Source organism: Anneissia japonica, unplaced genomic scaffold (assembly GCF_011630105.1).
Source record: "Anneissia japonica isolate Jap-2015-1 unplaced genomic scaffold, ASM1163010v1 scaffold287727_len1644234_cov201, whole genome shotgun sequence".
Taxonomy (NCBI): domain Eukaryota; kingdom Metazoa; phylum Echinodermata; class Crinoidea; order Comatulida; family Comatulidae; genus Anneissia; species Anneissia japonica.
Genome location: NW_022713615.1, coordinates 922,117 through 944,427, shown reverse-complemented (window position 1 = coordinate 944,427; position 22,311 = coordinate 922,117). Strand labels below are relative to the sequence as shown.

The 22,311-nt window shown below is 36.4% G+C and overlaps 2 protein-coding genes across 3 annotated transcripts; both read right to left on the bottom strand.

The window, feature by feature from the left end:
- Nucleotides 1–899: 899 nt before the first annotated feature.
- LOC117108544 lies at nucleotides 900–3,346 on the bottom strand. The gene is made up of 3 exons (XM_033250588.1): nucleotides 3,017–3,346; nucleotides 1,338–1,984; nucleotides 900–1,010 (listed from the first exon to the last, which is right to left on the bottom strand). The coding sequence occupies exons 2-3, from the start codon at nucleotides 1,809–1,811 to the stop codon at nucleotides 900–902; spliced, it is 585 nt and encodes a 194-aa protein (XP_033106479.1). The 5' UTR covers nucleotides 1,812–1,984; nucleotides 3,017–3,346.
- Nucleotides 3,347–7,447: 4,101 nt separating this feature from the next.
- LOC117108628 lies at nucleotides 7,448–18,339 on the bottom strand. 2 transcript variants are annotated; one of them, XM_033250717.1, is made up of 14 exons: nucleotides 18,321–18,339; nucleotides 17,005–17,139; nucleotides 16,019–16,075; nucleotides 15,346–15,432; nucleotides 14,604–14,639; nucleotides 14,178–14,217; nucleotides 12,097–12,236; nucleotides 11,222–11,362; nucleotides 10,716–10,850; nucleotides 10,018–10,131; nucleotides 9,803–9,879; nucleotides 9,481–9,663; nucleotides 8,507–8,693; nucleotides 7,448–8,102 (listed from the first exon to the last, which is right to left on the bottom strand). In XM_033250717.1, the coding sequence occupies exons 2-14, from the start codon at nucleotides 17,056–17,058 to the stop codon at nucleotides 7,938–7,940; spliced, it is 1,416 nt and encodes a 471-aa protein (XP_033106608.1). In that variant the 5' UTR covers nucleotides 17,059–17,139; nucleotides 18,321–18,339; the 3' UTR covers nucleotides 7,448–7,937. The 2 variants fall into 2 exon arrangements, with proteins under 2 accessions (XP_033106608.1, XP_033106607.1); XM_033250716.1 differs by lacking the exon at nucleotides 18,321–18,339 and having other exon boundaries at nucleotides 17,005–17,373.
- Nucleotides 18,340–22,311: the final 3,972 nt, after the last annotated feature.

Sequence of the window (22,311 nt, the reverse complement as noted above, 5' to 3'; positions counted from 1 at the left end):
GTGTAGGTATCTGTATCTATAATTTCCAGGGAGCAGCTAAAAATTTAACTTAGCTGCTTCCTGATAATTTTGTACGTTTATAATTTTAAATTTTATGTGCCCATAATCCTAAGCTAATTTTGTCTTCACTTGTGTTCTAATGTACAGGTATTTTAGTTTTACTGGTAATTAATTTTTTTTTCTACAAACTATTACGCCATTGTTGTTTTCTGGCAAATAAATTGACTCTATAAGCGCTTCAAGTTGAGTAGTATTCAATAATCAATTAATTTTTCATTCGGAAACGTTCTGTATCAATAGATAATTACAAAAGAAACTAACAAAAATGAACAGTAAGCGTAGGCCTACACATCCCAGAGTAAAGATGTCACTCCACTAAGGTCCTAGCAACCCGCATACAACAGAAACAAAGAGGCCTCGGTCGTGGCCTAGGCTATGCATACTACCGGGGTAGGGACGTCCACATTAGGCCTAGCTAAGCCTACCTTCATCATGAAATTGAAAGTCATTTTCATTATATTGATTGTAAATTCGTAAGGTTAAACTGTAAAACATGTGAACTTTTGGGTCTTAAAACAAAAGAAAACTGGGAAAAGAAGCCTTTAGGCCCAGTACTTCAGGAATATTGAATATCTAGAGAGTGCGAAAGTGCAGGTAGGGCCTAGGCTAGCTTACTAGCCCAGGCCTATCTAGGCCTAGGCCAATGTGCCAATATGATACGAGTCAACTGTCTTATACCATGGAGGTATACCTCCATGAGATACGGTATATTTGTAAGTTTACATACCTTTTTCACACGATAATAGCTTAATGTAGATCTGGACTAAATTATTCAGACAAAAACCGGTAAAAAAAATAGCTTTTATTATCTGTTATAAGCCTATCCTTCTGACTCGTGGTCAGCCGCTGTCTCTTATACACATCTTACGATGAATGCTTATTCCACAATTGGGTGAATGACCTGTGTTGATGGTTTTAATCTCCGGTAGGTATGGTAAAAATGTTCCACACTAAAAAGAAAACATAAATTAAATCTACTGTAGTGGCTTGACTTGGTCAAAGTAGATGATGTCATAGGTAGGTATTGAGGTTGTCATGATGTCAACCTAATGGAGATGCTGAAATATAAAACCCACTGACACACATTATGGTGGAAGTACACACAGTCATGTAGAATTAGAGAGTTCAGCATTTTACCCAAATAAATATTTATGTAATGCTCTCATTTTGTTCAAATCAATGTACCAAAGTGCAAAGAGAAAAAAAAATGACAGAAATATTACAATGATATTAACAAGTTCTGAAACCAGATGAGTAAACAGCTTAGGCCTACTTACTTTCCATACTTCGGGTATATGCAGAATGTACTTTTGGTGGGTTACCGAAACACATGACACACAAAAATTCACATTTGGACTACAATCCAAGCAGCGGAATATTTTGTCTTTTAAAGGGAGATCACAGGCACTACAACAAGAGTTCAAACAAGGAGACCAGCTGTCAATAAGGCTAGGAACAAGTATGTCTCTAACACTTTGCCAATCATGTACCTCTTTCTCTTTCCTTTTGTAATGCATACTTGGTTGATGTTCTTTTTGAATTCCTGTTTCAATGTCCATTGGTGACTCATCTCTAATCGATGGTGCCTCTTGTAGAGCGATAGGTACATGACACTGTTGTCCATTGACAGCTATCCTTTTTGTTTTGCTTGACCCATATAGAAATTTACGAACAGGGCGTTGGCGCCTCGTGCCAGTTCTCACAGTGATGAACGGTCTACTGACTACAACCCCTGACCTGCGGCGATGCATTATAATTCACTGTACAATCTGTTATTTCTGTGACCTCCTCATGCTTCTGTCCAAAAAGCGCGCTCACCAGGCTAAGTAACGCCCTCTTTAACACTAGTAAAAATAGTTTTTAAGATCTTCCAATATAGATTGTACAGGGCACCAGTCAGCTAAACCACCAGTAGGCCTAGGACCTAGAAGAAAATAAAGTTCATGAATAGTGTACTGTATCTAACAACAGCAAATCTAGCAACGTGAAATTCCCACAACTGATCAGAGAAATCATAATATAACTATTAGGCTACATGTAATTTGACAACATTGCTTCGGTTGATGATCTTTCTGGCATCTAATTATATTGATTGCATTAACCGACAATTGGCAATGTTATATTTTTATATTTCAATTTGGTTTCAATTTTGTCTTGTCCAATTTGTAAGGTGTAGGTATCTGTATCTATAATTTCCAGGGAGCAGCTAAAAATTAAACTTAGCTGCTTCCTGATAATTTTGTACGTTTATAATTTTAAATTTTATGTGCCCATAATCCTAAGCTAATTTTGTCTTCACTTGTGTTCTAATGTACAGGTATTTTAGTTTTACTGGTAATTAATTTTTTTTTCTACAAACTATTACGCCATTGTTGTTTTCTGGCAAATAAATTGACTCTATAAGCGCTTCAAGTTGAGTAGTATTCAATAATCAATTAATTTTTCATTCGGAAACGTTCTGTATCAATAGATAATTACAAAAGAAACTAACAAAAATGAACAGTAAGCGTAGGCCTACACATCCCAGAGTAAAGATGTCACTCCACTAAGGTCCTAGCAACCCGCATACAACAGAAACAAAGAGGCCTAGGTCGGGGCCTAGGCTATGCATACTACCGGGGTAGGGACGTCCACATTAGGCCTAGCTAAGCCTACCTTCATCATGAAATTGAAAGTCATTTTCATTATATTGATTGTAAATTCGTAAGGTTAACTGTAAAACATGTGAACTTTTGGGTCTTTAAACAAAAGAAAACTGGGAAAAGAAGCCTTTAGGCCCAGTACTTCAGGAATATTGAATATCTAGAGAGTGCGAAAGTGCAGGTAGGGCCTAGGCTAGCTTACTAGCCCAGGCCTATCTAGGCCTAGGCCAATGTGCCAATATGATACGAGTCAACTGTCTTATACCATGGAGGTATACCTCCATGAGATACGGTATATTTGTAAGTTTACATACCTTTTTCACACGATAATAGCTTAATATAGATCTGGACTAAATTATTCAGACAAAAACCGGTAAAAAAAATTAGCTTTTATTATCTGTTATAAGCCTATCCTTCTGACTCGTGGTCAGCCGTCACGTTTTCTCGCCTTGGCCCACCCTCTGCGGCGGTTGCTCTTTTGCTCTCTGGTTGCCGGACCAATATTATTTGGTGTGACATGGTTACATGTCTCATACATTTAACAGTACCACACGTGTGCTGTGTGTAGGGCCATTCTTTGATAGCAGACGACGTAACTTCCTGTGAGTTACATCGTCTCGTAACAAGTAACTGTATGCGTAACGGGTGCATTGTAATGTCACAACTTTCGGATGAGATGAAAACAGTTTATTCCATAGGCAAATTTATAAACAGATTAACTGACTATTCACGCAAGCAGGATAAAGTGACTTCGTATGACCTTAAGAATGCACTATTTTATTACATGGAAATGAATGTGCAGACTGAAAATTTCTGTTCAGGAGAGAATCCAGAAGAAAGGGAGAACAAAAAGTGTGAGTATAGCTGGGGCGGGAGCTATAATGGTGACTCGGAGTCATTGCCGCTAATGGTTAAGCATCTGAGAACTAAAACATTACAGGTATTTCACGACGGACTGTCGCTTCTAAGAGAGCATACGTCTTACTACTTTGGGATTAGTCGGTGGGCTGAAAAGGAAGACGAAAAAATTCCCAAAGCAAACCAACAAAACAAATTGGAACAAATGTTGCTACTTTTTTTGTGATAATAACGAGAGCTCATTTATTTTTTACTCAATTGGAAACACACAACAATGTACCGACTTCTGGCAGGGACTTATAACTATTAATAGTTATAAGTCCTTGGTGAAAGTTTAAAGCTATTGTTTCTGCTTGAGAGTCAAGATAGAGTGGGTTTGTCTCCTGATTAAAAAAAAATAAGGTTTTGAAAACACTGACTTACACTTGGGATTAGGGAAAAGCTCTGGTTTTATACTATATTTAACAGAGGAGCAATAAATGATATTTAAACCAGTGACGCATGCATCTGAGATTCCCCAACAGGTGGGACGTCAAAGTTCCCCGAGAGGACCAAGGTCCTCAACAGGGTCCACACCCTACCTCAGCCATAACATGGTTGGACTCGGAGCAAAGAACAAAATGGACCTTTCCGCTAAGCCCCGCCCCTTGGATATTGTTGCTAAGGTCCCACAAGACGACAGTGTTAAAACATACGCGAACACGTGCGTTTGTGGGACAACACGTGTGTTTGTGAGACGCGCGCGTATTCCTAGCGCTGTTCTGATTAGTCAGTTGTTAAGTTTGATTGACACTCCGGAAAGGTCTATTGCAGTATCAGACTGTAAAAACGCTTTTCTACAAGTTTCTACTACTGTATTATCAATTGTTTTCCATCCCAGTTGTTGTGCCAATCATAATGGTTATAGTGTTTCACAGTGAAATGATTTCCTTCTTCTCCATCCCTCACCGACCTAAAAAAAAGAAAAGAAAAGAAAATAAGAAGAGGGGAGAGATAAATAAGAGTATTGAAAGCAGTGCATACTTCTATAAAATTTGTAATTGTGTCACTGTGCTCATCATAATATATTGATTTTATATTACAATCGAATATACCACCCGCCTTTAATGTCTTGGGCCCTTCTCAAAGCTGCTACACCACTGCCTCAGTCGTGCATGTGTGACCAAAAAATCGTGTTAAATGTGCGGTTTTAATACGGCGTGAATAAAGGTACGATTTTGTCTGTAGCTTAAATGTTCAGGCCCCTTTTTAGGAGCATGGGGACAAAAATCCATGCCATGGATACCCAGATAATTTATAGGAGACCCCTTGTTGGTTCTGCGGCTTTAGTATAATGTAAGGCAGGTGATATCACGTTTAACTCCATTCGATTTAGTAAGTGGTTTTCTACATCTAACAGTAAAACAACAATATCCCTCTCTCAGGAAATCAAACAAATTTAAACATTTTAATTGTAAAACAAATAGAATTAAAAATATTCCACTCCCTTATCTAACCAATTTACTTGAGCTTCAATAATCAGACCTTTTCTTAGGCACTTAGTGCATCCTTGCTTTGTCTCTGGCCTCTTCTTTCCAATGTCAATTTCAACCAGCCTTTAAAAAATTGCAATATTTTATAAGACATTGAATTATGAACTATTTTAATTTGTATTTTTTTTGTATATATAGGCCTAAATTTTTTAATTTGTAGTGTTGTTGTAGTGTCATATGTCTCAGTCATTGTTTTATAAAATTATTTCTGCAATTCAGCGTTTGCTTCACTAGAATACTTTTATGAATTTATATTGAATAAAGATACTATAATATATATATATATAATATATATATATATATATAGGCCTATATATATACACTCTTCTGTATCAATGTTGTTGAAATAAGGCCAGGCACACACTACGTTGTATGACAAATCCACCTCCCTTTCTATATAAGCACAACGAAAAAATCTGTTGTATGCACCTCACCTCATGCGTTTTCTATGAAATCGCGTAAGCTGATGACTGTTGGTGCAGTGTGGCTTAAGAGATTTTAATACAAACTAAATAAAAACATATTTTTTCCGATATTGATTCATCTTCTGTTTTCATTTTCTTTGTTAATTTCAAATGCACAATAAAAGAGCAAGTACAATGTATTCAGGAAAAGTTCAATCAGTAATGATAGGGGCGGATTTAAGGTTGGGAGAGCCCCCTTTTTTGCAAAGTCAAAATAAAAAGGAAAAAAGCGAAAGAAAGAAAAAGAAATAATTGATCGTCCAAAACGCGTCAGAGGTTATTTTCGGGTGTCTAGAGAACAAAAATGTCGCGGGGGAATGCCTCCGGACCCACTAGGCTAGTGTTATCTCGATCGGATCTTCGTCCCCACTTTTGGACATCCGAGGATCCGCCCCTTGAGTCAGTGGCGGATACTACAGTGGGCAAAATGGGCGCTCGATTATTTTACCACTAATTTTGATTTTTTTTAAATTGATTTTGACGACGAACACAACGTTATATCCCCGACGTCGATTTTTAGTCCAACGATTTCACAAGTCCGGGTGTCAAAAAAGGCCAAAACTAAGACGGTATTTTCAGCCATTTTTACAGTATGGGTGGCCAAGCTCAGAGCAGCTATCCATGCTTGAAAATGTCTTTTCAAAATTGGTGATTTTTCTCTATATTGTTGCCTCTTATTAGACCTAAACATTTAATATTATAATACATGTCCTCTATTATAGCGCTAAAGAGATGATAAACGACACCGTGTTTACAGTACAGTATATGTAAAACGAGCAAACCAAACAGTTGCCACAAAACTCTTCGACATCCTGTCACAAAAAATATAGTTGTACCGCCCTCTATTTACCTATGTTTTCTCGAATTCGAAAGAAATTTACTAGACATAAAGTCGACTACATCTGAACAATCAAAAGTGTTATAATAAAAGGTAGCCTATATAAAATAACACAATGATTAAACTTCTTTAGCATCAATTTCATAGGATTTAAATGTTTTCAACAGAATCGGACACAATTGGGCGTAATGAAATATCATCCGAATTATTATTACATTATTTAAGTATTCTTCAAGTAGTATTTTCATACACGGTTGGTACTCCGTAGTGCCACAGATCACATGTGGTGGCCCTATAATCCAGTTAATCCAGTCATGCTACCTCGGTTAGGTGCGGATCTAAAGATGTCCAAAGGGGTGGGTGGTGAGGGGTGAAGGGCGGGGCCGATCGAGATAACACTATCTCAGGTGGTCCGGGGGATATGCGGAATTTTTGTGTTCTAGACGCCCGAAAATAACATCTGAGGCGTTTTAGGCTATCATTTTTTTTTCTTTTTCTTTCTTTCTTTCTTTTTTTTTTCTCTTTTACTTTCTAAAAGGCCGGTCCGGGGCCGGGTTCGGGCCGTGCCACCCGCCCCCCACCCCCAATCCGCCCCTGTCGGTGACCCAACCTCCATCCACCTAACTTTGTTCACGAATGATCCTCTTGGAATCAGTTTTTATTTCAATTAAAATGTTAAATTGATTACATAAGAATTAGATGAGTCACTGTCTATGGAAAACAGTTCGCGGAAGAGGAGTAGACCTGTATTCAAAATATTGGTACTATTAATATGGGACTAATCAGATGGCTGACGCCGTTCTCCATCGACAATTTTATGTGCATTATTTATGTACAATTATTATCTTATATACACTCAAGAATCTGAAAAGAAGTTAAAAACGATGGATATTTATATATATACATATGTATATATATATATAAATATATATATATATATATATATATGTTAATAGTATATGTAGGCCCTATATATGTACATGTGTATATAATGTATATATAATTATAGTACCCCAATTAATAATAGTGCAAGTGTTTATGGTGCAATGTACTTAGCGTCTAAATCAGTCTGGAAATTCAAGGTAAGACTAACAAATCAATTTATAGAAAAATGTTGTGTTGCATATTCTTCGGCAATGCCGTACTGTATTATAGTGCAGTATATGGCTTAAATTTAATCCATGAAGGTGTACAAGAGATGAACTAAAATCCAGTTGATATAAATCGACCAGCATAATTTGATTTTTCTTTTAAATGGTTGGTTGAGACCTTTTCATGTTTAGGGTATTATGTTTACTTAAGCTATAAACAAAATGGACAGTCTTTCCAGGAGCCCTGGACAGCAAATAAACTCATCAATGGCTGGTATTTTGGGGAAATTTAAACCCATCATCTTCCATATAATTATTTGTTTAACTTACAATGATAGATAAAACAATCAAAATACATTCATTGGTATTCAGTATTTTTACTTAGGAACTTCGTATTGCTGCTATACAAAATTTATTATCCTAAACATCACATTACTTTGACATTACAAACTCTAAAGCCTGATATTAAATAAAAGGCCTAACATTGACAGAAGAAAATATATTGAAGGAAGAAGCGAAGTGGCAACGGAAGAGGGCGTTGTGCTTGAATATGTCGGTAGCCAAGGAGTGTAGTTTATCCATAGATTCTCATGTGAGCCAAGTGCTGCCTCTATCACCTGCAACAAACACAATAAATACGGTATCGAATGAAAGTACCTTTCAATTAAAAGAGGATCACGGGATCTAGGTCTGATATGAAAAATTGTGAAGAAACTCTTAACTGGGGTATTCCTTAATAGGGACTTAAAATATATGTACCGTACATTCCCCTTGTTTCGTGGGAAAGTATTATCTTAATAGAAGTGTCCATTGAATAGAGTGTTCCTGAAACGGGGTTCTACTGAATGAATTTTATCATCATTATTATCACCATCGTTACCATCGCCCGCATCATCATCAACATCATCATCATCGTCGTCGTCGTCGTCATCATCTGACATCATCATAATCATCACCATTATCATATGCATCACACATTATCATTTTAAAATTAAAATTAGGCATTTGTCGGGTAAATTACCTTTTGTTGTCTGTACCCATTTTGTGGTATACTAAATGTAAAGCCGATTTTGCAAGCCGTAGAGCCACCATCGTATGGACCAGCTTCGTCACTGATGACCCATTCATCTCGATCAGTAATATTTTGACAAGCGAAGTGAAGTTCAATCCCACAATTCTCCGGAGTAAACCACCGCCCGATCAAAGTGCTAACACGAAATTGGTAAATTAATAATTAAATAAATCTAAGTGACGATTTGACAATGAATATTTGATCCAAATGTATCTGTCACGTTACGGAAGGAAATTATTGGAATTCGAAAATTCAGATCATCACAAGACTACGGAGAAATTTATGCTTATGTATTTACTTAATTTTTGTGATTCACTTTACAAGTGGCAGTCCTTTCAGAAGACAAACATAATAATTAAAGCCGGTTACTCAACTGCGTGCGACGGCAACGCGACGAAGAACGCACGCGAAGACGCGGACCCAACGGATCGTCTTTTTAATGAAGATCCGTCCAGATTGCCACTGAAAATCGCTCGCCGGAAGCAAATGTGGATTCGTCATGCGACGGTCGTACGACGCAGTGAGTGTCCGGCTTAACATGCTCTACATAAAGGTCTCATTAGGAGTCGTGGGAGTGGAGTTGTTTTCGATCGTGAGTAAAAATCCTGATCCGTGAGCAGACGAATCAGGGTGAATTGCTAGCTTCCCTGACGCAATCGGGAAGTCACCCGATACGTCTGCAACGCAGCCGTCAAAGTTGAACCAGGTTCAACTTTCCCAACAACTGTCGGCGACTGTCGCCAATAGTGGAAACCAAGCTTCATGGCCAGGAGCGTTCCCGATTGCGTCGGGCCACAGTGCAAGGATTGCAGTAAAAACGCTGGAGCGACTGTGTAGCGATTGTATTTAAAACAAGCTTTAAACAACATACTGTACATGGAGAACTTAAAACATTAATTTCGCTACACATTTTCTTTGCTTACTCTAGATAAACACACGACTCTTCGGTAAGCGTCTTTTTTGGTTGCCCACTAGCCCATGTAAACACGGCTGTTGCCATAACTTGCGGTGTGACGGGATCGACTGCTGGGAATTGGATTCGGCACTTGACAAACTCCGTCAGGTCTTGAATCGTGCCAACTTGCGTTGGCCCATCATATGCTATTCTGTGGATATAAATACCTTAATTTTTTGTGAATTGTCTTCGGAAGCTGTATATAAATTTGTTTTTTCATTTGAAAAATGTTATGTATCAATTAGATTTCTGATGTTTTAAGATATCTAATGAAAATCGAGTGTGCTAACCCGTAGTGTGTGCTATCGCTGTAAAATCTCAACGCATTATTTTGAGTTTTCCCACCACATTCTGGGTAATCTGTGAACTTAAAAAAAATAAAAGTAATTAAATAATCCGTTCTATATTATAGCGCTAACAACATATAGTATTATATAATATGATATGATATAATTATTATAAGATATGAATAATCATGATATAGAAAGTATATTATTTTCATTACATATTTACGTCGTTGATCCAGCCAGTATAATGGGTGAATATAGACATCCCCGTGTGTATAGACAAGACCACTGCCAGCCGTTGAACCGGTTGCCACAACAACCGTTTTACCATCCTTTGAAAGAATGTTAGAAAGAACTTTATCAACAATATATAACTATATCTTACTTCAGTTTATTATTTCTTACCAGTTAAGGTACTTATTTAATCTAAAAATAACAAACCTACTACGTTACATTTTGGATGGGGCATTTTATTTCCTTGTTAGGCCTATGCGAAGTAGGTTGATGACGTAGGTTTCTGGAATACTGTATACAGATTGTTCTTGAAAGACATTTCCGCTCCTTAGATATATTGTTGCTAGGTTTTGGAACCTTAAGCAAAAGTACGTAGACTTGCGTGTTTGTGGGACATGCGTGTATTATTGGCTTATTAGTAACACGTTCTGATTGGTCAGTTATTAAAATCAATACACACGCCGGAAAGGTCTGTTATAGCCTACTTGAAAGAATGAGGAGCTAATTGTAAATGATTTTTTCTGTTTATTTATGGTTAAGTTTTATGTTATAATATATCGCCTGTTACCCTTATTTTGTATTAATCAGTGTAACAACACATGGGCCAAGCGACAATATTAAATAATCCTTATTATAGACTTATATGATGCATTCGGAAGCTTCTTTTATTTTGAAGTCTCACCCGAATCATTTCTCTAGCAGTGGGCCAAATTCCATCGTACCGATCCCGCAGATCTGACGGCGTTAGCATGCGATTCCCGAGAAAATCTGCAAGTGCCTTGTTCATTTCCATATCATGGGTTTGATTAAACTTTTCCTGTAACGAAGCATTGGTGTTCAAACTTGTGATTACACAAACATTGTTTGCAGAACGGTTAACAGTATTATTATTATTATTATTATTATTATTATTATTATTATTATTATTATTATTATTATTATTATTATTATTATTATTACTAGCCGGTTAACAGTAATATTATTATTATTATTATTATTATTATTATTATTATTATTACTAGCCTGTTAATGATTACAGCTTTTCCATATGGGCCAGCAACCATCACCTAACAAAGATACGGTAATATTATTACACATTAAACAGAAAGTTTAATTTAATTTCCATGTATTATTTTTAGATTGTTTCTCTCAGTATTTGCCTGTCAAAATAAAATCGGTTTCACTAACGTTTATATAGATGCGCAGTATTTCATTTTCGTTTCCATCACGGGATAGCCATTGGTTTATTTCCTGGAGACCAAAACGCAGCAGACGGTGTCTTGGAAGACAGGAAAGAGCGACCTCTGACGATGAATGAGCCATTCTCATCTGTACATAGAACAATATTAGTAATATTCAGTGATACAGATATTTGCAGAGACAATATTCGAGTGTAAATAAGCTAGATTGGCGTATCCAGGGATGAACTGTCGTTTTCTCGCCATGCGATATTCGTTCCCTACCCCACACGTTATTGAAGTTGTGGTCATGAGTCCAAACCACACGCTGACCAATCTCGGCCGCCCATGCTTAGTACCATTCAGTGGCTCAAGCTATGTTTCAGCCCTAGTGTAAGCATTTCATGACGTTACGTATAGATATAGTAATTAAGTAGTTGAGTAACCCCTTACCTAGAAGTGGTTTTCGGGCCTTTTTTAAATTTTATGTTAAATGGAATCTTCTGAATTGGCACGTGGTTCCATACTTAATAGGTCTACATGGTTGCTTCGTTCAGTTGTGAGACGGATGTATAAATGGTTTCAAAATAGTGGCACTGAAGCTGCTAATTTTTTGTTGTTTTTTTTTTAAATTCTATTGGAATTTTCAATGTCAATTTTATACCTGAACTACAGATTAGAACAAGTTATCTGCTTATTATGTCACTGTGACTATATATTTTCCAATCAACTAAAAAAATGACATCGATTATAGGTCTAATGTTCATTTTTTTTTAATCATGAGGACCATGTATTTTGTTGATAATATTGAAATACTCATGTAATTGTAATGAAAACAAATGTCATAAAACAACATTTTAGAGCTTCACTTCCCTCTCAACTCACCGCATTGTAGCAGTACCAGTTATCGATCTCCAGGCCTCTAACGCCGAGGTTAAGCATATCAGTGAATGTAAACTCCTGGTTGGCCAGATTAGCACAAAATCGAGATTTATACGGCGGAGGCCACGTACAGCTATCATTTTCTGTTACAATACCAGAAAAAGGTGAAATTACGAAAAATACTTCTTTTACTGTTAGGTCTAAGTCTATTAATAGGTGGTCAGCAATTAAATAAAGAAGCTTTCCACGACGTACACAAAACGATGCTTAGTCCTACTTTTATTTTAATTTAAAGATTTTGTTTTTATTCTAAAGGCAAAAAAATATGGTTTAGGCATATATTTAACATGTAAATAATTTAGAAATGAAAACGAATTTGAAGGATTGTTTAATGGTAAGAACATTTTATTTTCTTGTTCTAACTGGAAGTTCATATTTACGGAAATCAGTATACAAAATTTAATTCATTTTTTTTTAATTTGTGTTATTTGTATTTTCAGGCGCACACACATTTTAATAATTATGCGCCAAGGATTAGAGATAGCGAATGTATCACTGTCCAACGAGAAGGTGACAATCCCTTGTAAATAATTTAGAAATGAAAACGAATTTGAAGGATTGTTTAATGGTAAGAACATATTTTAATAATTATGCGCCAAGGATTAGAGATAGCGAATGTATCACTGTCCAACGAGAAGGTGACAATCCCTTTTACAAGCAAACATAGCACACGATGTTCGAAGCCTGGTTTCCATAGAATCGCTACATAGTCGCTACGACGTTTTCACCGCAATCCTTACACACTGCTCAGCTGTCATCGAAGCAATCGAGAACTCTCCCTGATTCAACTGACCAATCAACCTCACAAAATGAGCTGGCGATAGCGTTTAGCGATTTTTATGGAAACCAAGCTTTACACATACTAAATCTCAATGTGGGGCATAGGGAGTGGAGTTGTTTTGGTCGTGAGAAAAATCCTACAACACTGACAGGAATTGAACCTAGGAACCTGGGATTGGAAAGCAAGCATCTTAACCACCAAGATTCAATTCCACTTATATATACAGTACTATAATCGATGACAGTGCATATTTAAGATAGCTGATTTTCTAACTTCAGGGGCGGATCCAGAAATGTTCTGATGGGGTGGGGGCCCAATAGGTAAACCACACCCACCTCAGCCCCGCCATGTTTGTGGCTGAGGTGAGCAAATTTTTAAAATAGGCCCCCTTGACGCTCGGAAATGGCACTCTCAGATGGTAAAAATGCTTTTTCAAAGAGACGAGAGCTATTCCCCCCTCTTTTAGATACCCCTCCACGCACGGGCGTCGCAAAGGTCTAATCAATGACCTATAGACTATTCTATACTGGGGAGTCGCAAAGCAAATTATGATTATGGCACCTCTAGAACCCGAAAATGGCACTCATTCAGACTCAAAATTTGAATAATTTATCTCAATTTTTCTTTTATTTTGACAAATGTAGGGTGGCCCTGACCGGCTGGGCACCCCAGCCCCACTGGATTAATATGTCATACAGTCGATTTCAGAAACACATTATGTTGTTATATATTAACAAAGCCCTTTTGGATCAAGGTGCTATAGAGCGAGAACCATGGACCCTCATGGATAGGGGCACCAAAGGGGCCCCTAAGGGTCGATGGCCCTGCGGACCGCCGCACGAGAGCGCAGGCGTTACACCACTGAGCATTGTTAGCTGTTTTATAGCTGGGTAGGCCTACTACATTCTGGCAAAAAACTCCGTCTTTAGGTCTCCGTCTTTTTGGCCTTTTTACATCCTAATTTGTGAAATCGTTGGGAAAATCGGTGTCGGGAATATAGCGTTGTGTTCGTCGTCAATAAATATAAAATTCAAAGTTAGTAAGTGGTCAAATAATCGAGCCCACTGCTGTATCCGCCACTGTACTAATGGGGACACTTCCCTTTTTCCCCTCTTTCTTTCTTCCCTTTATCTCTTCTCAATTTTTTTTCCGCGTGACTGGGGTGGGTACGCCCCCCACCCCCGATGAATCCGCCCCTGAACTTACTGAACAATAATATCGGAAGTTACGGTATATATTCTACCTCCATAGCCTGATGCTCTGTTATTGTACGCATTGTGTGCCTGAAATATAAATTAAAAACAGCTATCATCGTTTTGAATGTGCATTTACGAAGTTGTATTAAGCCGGGCACTCGCTCTGCGACCGACGCGGTAGATGGAGAACGCAACGACGCTTGCTACCGATCATTTTAATGGCGATCCGTTCAGACTGCCACCGACAATCAGACAGAGAGCGAAGTTCGATTCGTCGTACGACACAGTCAGTGCCCGACTTTACAATAGGTCTACATTTTATATATCAAATCAATAAATTCTACATGCACATCGATACCGATTAGAAACGTAACGTGTTTTTTTTTTTTTAATTGTAAAGACAATATTAGATCTCTGAATATATTTTACGACTGGATAATAAATACTAAATTTATGAATAAGGACAGCCTTACGTCAAATATTTGAAGGTGGTTTAGGTGATCATCTATCTGAAACAATAAATAAATAAATATTTCATTTAAAATATTTAAATCTAAGTAGAATGCAATTGAACTTGGCTAAAATTATAATTGCACTTAATATACGTTTTCTTTTTAGTAAAATGTATACATTTAAGTGAAAATTACTCTACTTAAGTAAAATGTATTTAAAGTAAAATACAGTAGATTTCAGTAATGTGGAGATTGAAACTCGTAAAAGATAGAATGGCTTGGCATGCACGCCACAAAACAGTTTAGTAAGAGGTGGTATAAGCACGAACTTATAGTTAATATGTCCATGGTATATAACAATATTGTTTTGTATAACTTGTGACATTAAATTATTTTATGGAGCAGTGTATGTTTTTGTCGACTTCGTGGGTATTTTACTTTCATTTTGGCTCCTTCCTAAACAATTCGAGCTCTCTCGCCAGCTCATCACTACTTGTACCGGTATTGGGATTACGGGGATGGGGGAGTGATGGTTGGCATCTAGCATTAGGCCAAGCCTATATTATAACCAAATAAACGCCAACCTGCTCTGACTTCCAGATATTATTGTGCTTGTGCAACACAACATATTTTTACTCGTAATGAAAACCAGCTGGTGCAGATGTAAATATTCCACCGATATTAACTCATCCTTTCTATATTATATAAAACTACAAGTTAGGTAAACTATTGTATTAAATAAAATAGAACACGTCATTCCAACCTGTATATCACGTTGAGTCTTTAGAGCAAACTCCATCCAAGGATCGACGGGAACGCTACCTTGCTTACAGTAACCGGCTTCATTGCACTGTTAATAAAATAATGCCGACTGTTGTGTCAAAAATCTCCAGATTCAAGACGCTTACAAAATGCATCCTGTAAATATTTTGTGGAATGGGTAATACAGTAATATCCGTAAAACCATGGTAAAGATGTGTATTGAATGATAAGGACAGTAACAATAATGAATATTATAGAAACACTGCTATAATTAGATGTGTAGATTGGAAAGGAGTACAAACAACAGTTTTAACTAATAGTTAAAATCAGTACTGTCTTAAAGAATCAGGGCTTCATTCAAAATGGATGACACTTCTCAGGGTTTAGTGTATTTTTTTAAATTTTTATGATGCTTTATTCTGTTTTCTGCATTTGTAATGTTCTTGATGTATTTTGTATTCATGTGGCTTTTAATTGCTGAAATAAAGATTTGATGAATGACAATGATGATGATGATGATAATGATGATGATGATGATAATGATGATGATGAGGAGGAGGAGGAGGAGGAGGAGGATGATGATGATGCTAACGAAGGTGATGATTGTCAAGTGGGGAAAATGTCATGGGAAAGGAGTCACGGGGGAAATAGCTGGTGAGCTATAAGACCCTTACCTCACATCCCACACTTTCGCTGATGCTATCTTTCTTGCAATTATAAGCGTTAGAAATCTGAAAAAAAGACGTGGCTTGACAAGTTAACAATAACATTGAAATCATTTTTGTTTCGATTAAAAAAAAAATTAAATTACACATTTATGCAATCAATGTAGAACGATAGATACAAGATTCCTTCAATTTGGGTCAAACTGGTCTCAGCTTGACCCTGATGAGACACAAATCATATTCACGAAATAAATAAATACGGTACATAAACTAAAATATAATTTAAATTAAGAACAAAAGTAAAAAATCAATAAATTTCAATTAATTAAAAGGTGTGATTGATACATTTCTAAATAATTTAATTTCATCTGTTTTCTAAATACTTTAACATTTGTACATATTTTTAATTTATCATCAATAATATTCCATAATTTGGGTTCTTAGAATGTAATAAAAATTGACTTTTTCTGGTTTTACAAAAGGAATTTAACATAGTGAAACATAAAAGAAGAAACTTGTTTCAGATAAAAAGAGTTTATGCGAACATGAGAAAACAAAAATAGATATAATATAAGCACTCACTGCGGCCGTCACTGATGCGATTCTATGAAGAACGCAACGCGACGGCGCGTGCTCAACGGATCGTTCAGGATGACGATCCGTTCAGACTGCCACCGACAGTAAGTAGACGGCGGCGTCGCGTCGTCTAGTGCTCACAGGGAGCCGAGTTGGATTCGTCGTGCGACGGTCTTACGGCGCAGTGAGTGTCCGAAAGTTAGTCTGACGTGGGGGGGCTGTCTCTTATACGGCCTAAGGCCTTTAACATAGGCCTGTATAGGCCTGTATTGTATGTTTGAGGGCCCAGTAATTATTAATCAGGAAGGTTGATTGGTTTACTCCCATTATATATAATATTAAATATTTCCAAATAATGATAACTAGTTTTATATCAATTTACGTACTATAAACTTCTGGTAATATATAATTTATCTTACCTCTTCAAATGATAAAAACACAGTGATTGCCGCCAACACACGTAATGATTTCATGGCTGTTAAGTAAAGCTACTCGTCGGTTCATTCCCTTTTTCACAAGTCGTAATAGTCGCGGACAGTGATACTCAAAAATAACTAAACAAATATTATTACCAAAGTTCGTTTATTTTCAATATCCGAGTTTCAATTATTAACTAGGTTTAATACAATCGTCGATAATGTACAAGGCGGACTCTGATCATATCCATATGAACTGTCATCGTATTATACTGTCCTTGTTATACCGTCATACGGTTCTTCCATCCAGTGGCGTAGGAGTACTGAAATGGGGCACTAATAGGTTGCAAAGGTGAAGTGGGAGGGCTAGATGGTTAAGTGAGGGGCGCTACCTTGCAGTATAATGTTATATGAGGTGATTTTTAACCTGAGCGTAATTTTTCCTCGGTATACGTACCCCCGCCCCAATCCCGCATACCCACAGATACGCTACGGTACTACTTCGATCCAATTTCATTCCAGTAAATTAAACTTTCTCCGTAAATATTAAATAACTCAATGGTTATCATGTGCATATGGGACTTAATGATTTCTTTCTTTTTCAGAGTTTACTTTACTAACGATTTCCTGATCTTCAATGGTAAACACTGCTTAAGCAGGGTAATATAAATGTTCGAAAAGACAAATGTTCATTCTTTAAACATTGGTATTTGACATGCAATCATAAAACAATCATAGGCCTAGATTCTTTATAATTTTAGTTAAATTAACCTAGAACGAGTTACAATAGAATTAAAATAATTTGATTAAAACACTTTTCTATGCAAATTACTGTACAAAATATTTATGATACAAAATCAACACGAATGTAATTAAAAAGGTCATAAAACAGCAGAACTTGTATACATTGCTTTAACAATTAAGCTCTGTATGACAAAAACACACGATATAGGCCTAGCATGGATAGTGTCGTGATGACCGACCCAAAGTGTAGGCTGGATCGGATTCAGAAAGCACACGAAAAAATATGAAAATTCAACCAATGGCTAAGCACCACAATTGACAAAATTGGTTTATATTTTATTCTTATATCGAAACTATTTTTGATGAATGTGGTATGAGCAATCTCTGGTTTGAGCAAGACAAATGTAATAAAACATGGATTGTTAACAGTTTTTATTTTAAGACTGGATAAAGCATAAATCACATGACATAAATACTAATACATATAATCGAAATAAACACGTCCGATAGAATAAACCAGTGTAGATTTCATTGTGAGAACCAAAGTTACCTATTTCTGAGGGTTTGATACTCACCGCCGGAAGAACCAAGCAAACTGTACTCTTTGGGATAACTCACTATAACAGCTCCCTGGTAATACAAAAGACGTAGTGACGAATTTTAAATTGTTTTAAAATTTCCTGCTTTAAATAGGCCTATAACAATACTTTTATATTCGCCAGAATGTTTTACGATTTCAGCAGTTATTACGTAATTAATCTGCTTGCTCAACTTGTTAAAGAAATGATTTGTAAACAACCATCATATTTGCTACATTTTTTACGACATATTCTCCAACTCGTTGACTTCGTTCTTCCTATAAATTTCTTCAAGCCCCATCAAAAAGAAAAAGAAAATAACATACGCACAACGTTCTTTCTCTGTTCAGGCACCTTTTCTTTCGAATCTTCTACTTTCTGTTCGATCTTCAAATTTAAACTCATTTAAAACTAATTTGCAAACCTTTTTGTTTACAAAATCGCTTTAATTTGGGTTCAGTGTTCTCTGCGCCTTTGATAATGTTTTTGAATTGGTGCGTTATAAATTTCTGCTTATTATTATTATTATTATTATTATTATTATCATCATCATCATCATAATCATCATCTGATCATCATCATCATCCGATCATCATCGCCACCGCGTAACTTCCCCTATCTCCTCTGAAACCGCTGGCAGGAATGTGCTCCTATCTCATATGCTGGGCTTCTATATGTCACTACCACATTCCGCTACTTTTTAAGGCTGGATATTGGATAACAACGAAAAAACAGCCAAAAACCACCGAAAATCAGTACCTGTTTCGCCATGTTTCGCAAGTTGCTTAAGTCACGCAAATACAATTAATCACATCTATTCTGTACTGCAATGCTTAGGTCTAAAAATTTCGAGTCAGGCCGTAAATTTATTACGTCACTGAACAGTACTTCTCGATCTCACGTTCGTCAACAAAATGGGTGACAAGTATGTTCCCGATGTACCACCTCTTCGGAGTACCCATTGCATTATACTGGATTTGTACTTTTATGGCACAAAACATGTTTTAGAAGTCGATCAGGTAAAAATAAAGATACTGTACACCTTCTGGGCACAAAGGCATGATATAACATCGGCTTAACCATACCGGCTAGCCCTGCCTAGGCCTAGCCTTAGGCTCTGTCCCAGGCCTAGACGCGGCCTACCCTAGGCTATGATGTCGAACATAGAGAGGCCTAGACCTAGGGGTCTAGGCTCGGGTGTAGTTAGCATTCATAGGGCCTATCCTCTATCCATCGAATCCGGGTCGATTTGGATAGTGCATTAAGATAGACTATAGGGTCAAGACAGCTCCACCAATCAACAACAATACATTGACCATTAATAGGTCCATGCCTTGACATAAACATGTCGGGACAATGTTTAGGGTTATTTTGTATGTCAGTAGTTCGGAAAAGCCTTACATGCATCCACCTTGATTCAAGACAAAATCTTCTCTCATAATGCCCAACTATAGGCAAGGCCTACTGTAAATTTCTGTACTTTCACTTACAAGAGGATAGCCCAAAGCAACATGGGAAGATCCAGTAGGGGAAAGGGACGTCACTGGGAAGGGCTCCTGCCCTGTTTTTCCACAAATTGTTTTTAAATTTCAATGCAATATATGTGCTATTCGCTTATTCAATTATTCTGAAACTGTAGAAATACAGAAATAATTTTGCCGCTACTTGCCAGAGTTTTTTGTTTCGTTGATGCAGACAAATATGGGTCATATAGAATGACTAGGAAATAGGTGGGATATCGAAATTCCAAAAAGAGTAAATGTTATAAAGATATCCTGTTTTCTTTCCTCTATTTGTTATGTAAACCCAGATTTAATCTTTTTAAACGTTTCTACAATGTGTCTTTAGGCTTCATTATTAGGCCTATACTGTATTGCGAATGCACAAGAGTCGATTAGTCAAATTATTGATTGAATAACGCTTTGTGTCATCGGCACACTTTATAGTGCAACCTTACAACAACTATAGACAATGATTAGTTGATATAGAAAAAAACAAAAAATAATACGTTCTCTGTCTTATAGAGTATAATGAACATAACCTGATGGAAAAAAATCAAGAGAAAACTAGCAGGAAAAATGCATCGAAAAAATGGGGGAAATAGCCGGGGGTGGGGTAATAACTCTCTAGGTAGACACAATCCGTGGGGAAAATTAGCAGGTGGCAAGTAGCCACCACCATAGCTATTTTCTGTAAAGTAAAGCCTCAAACCACCTCAATTTTGAGTCTACTAAATTATCAAATCTTCCAAGGCTTTTCCAGATATGCTAGAACTAACCCTTGACCCGATTCAAAGACAAGCTTACGTAAAAACCTAACATCTACATTTTCATCTTCTATACAATAGGAGCCATGTTCACTCCCAAAGTACAGAAATTTTTCTTGGATAAAATTAAATCAAAAACAAATTCTTTTTTATTTAAAATAATTATTTAACATTAATTAAGAAACATTAGAAAATTAAAGTCTTTAGGGCGGGGCCATTGACAAGTGTCATAATCTACCAAAAGTCAATGTACCGACATGTATTATTGTTCATTTTCATTACATCATTAATGATGATAAAATAATCAATATCAAGTAAATTATGTTTTATCTTAAAGTGTACATAACATTAATGATATTAATACTTGTAAGTTGTATAACTATAATATTATTATTAATATGCCTATTGATAAACATGTAAGTCTATATTTAGATTGAATGTATATTATATATTCTATAGCAAATGTATGAAGGAATATATATAATTATTTTTGATTCCAATTGGGTGTAGCTATACACTACAAAACATTTTCGGTCTTGCATTCAGAGACCTACAATATAAGTTATTTCGCTAGGCCTAAATGAAATGCAAGAAATATGATAAACCTACCACCATAGGCCTACCCTTCGGCCCTTGTGATAAACGCATTGTGAGCCTACAGAAAACAGAATCGGTTAGAAATAGAAATAATGGTTAATTAAGATACTGTCCGTAGGTTAAAACCCTGCAAGAACAGGATATATTTATCATAATATAAAACAGCTCCGCTTCTTAATCTTTATAATAAATACACTTGTATCCTGTAAATGGCAGGTCATTCACTGGTAAATTATAATGAAATAAACAGAGTGGAGTTTTTTCATTGAGAAACGTTAAATAGCTTTAACAATTTGGACACGTTGCAATTATAGCAGTTGTACTCCATAAAGTAGGCTAGCTGTATAATCAAACAAGGTGCAAATATTACAAATGGTAATGCTAACACTATCACATTTCAACATCAAATGAGATTACGACTGACATAAATGGATTTGTTTATCTCTACTACAAAATTACTATCACGATAGAAACATTACACTAATAAACATGGTGTAATCAATATATTACAGAAATTGGTTAATGTTCTTATAATACAGATACTTCGTTCTAATCAGTTTTATACTTAAGGTACTGTACAACAAATAGCTCATCAATCTGAAGAAGGTGACAATATTAAAAAGGCTCCCAGCGGGAGCGTGTGTCTATGATCTACTACTGTATTATGTTTACTAATAAAGTAACCACATGGAATTCGGTTATCAGAAATTGTGTGGCGTTGCATTTTTGTATGACCTTTGTACAGTAATAAGGTACTTAAGATGGCACATGACCCATCATGCACCTCCACCGGATTCACCCTTCCAGCCATCGTTAACTACCAGACGAGACGACAACATAATGTCTACTGTATAGCGCCCCCGAAAAAATAAATAAATAAATAAAATAAGAGATGATAACACCGTATACAAAATCAGGATAGAAAAATATAACAGCAGAGGAATGTCCTCTAGTAGATCATGTACTGTATTCGTCTCTAACTCTTGTAAAGTAAACCCACCCACATCGTTTCTCGTAAATTTACTCGAAGTTTAGCCTGTAAATATCACGTATACCAATATACATCCTTTTCGTAGACCTAAACTAAATTGCCATATACACTTGTGTTTTGGTTATTTATTTCGT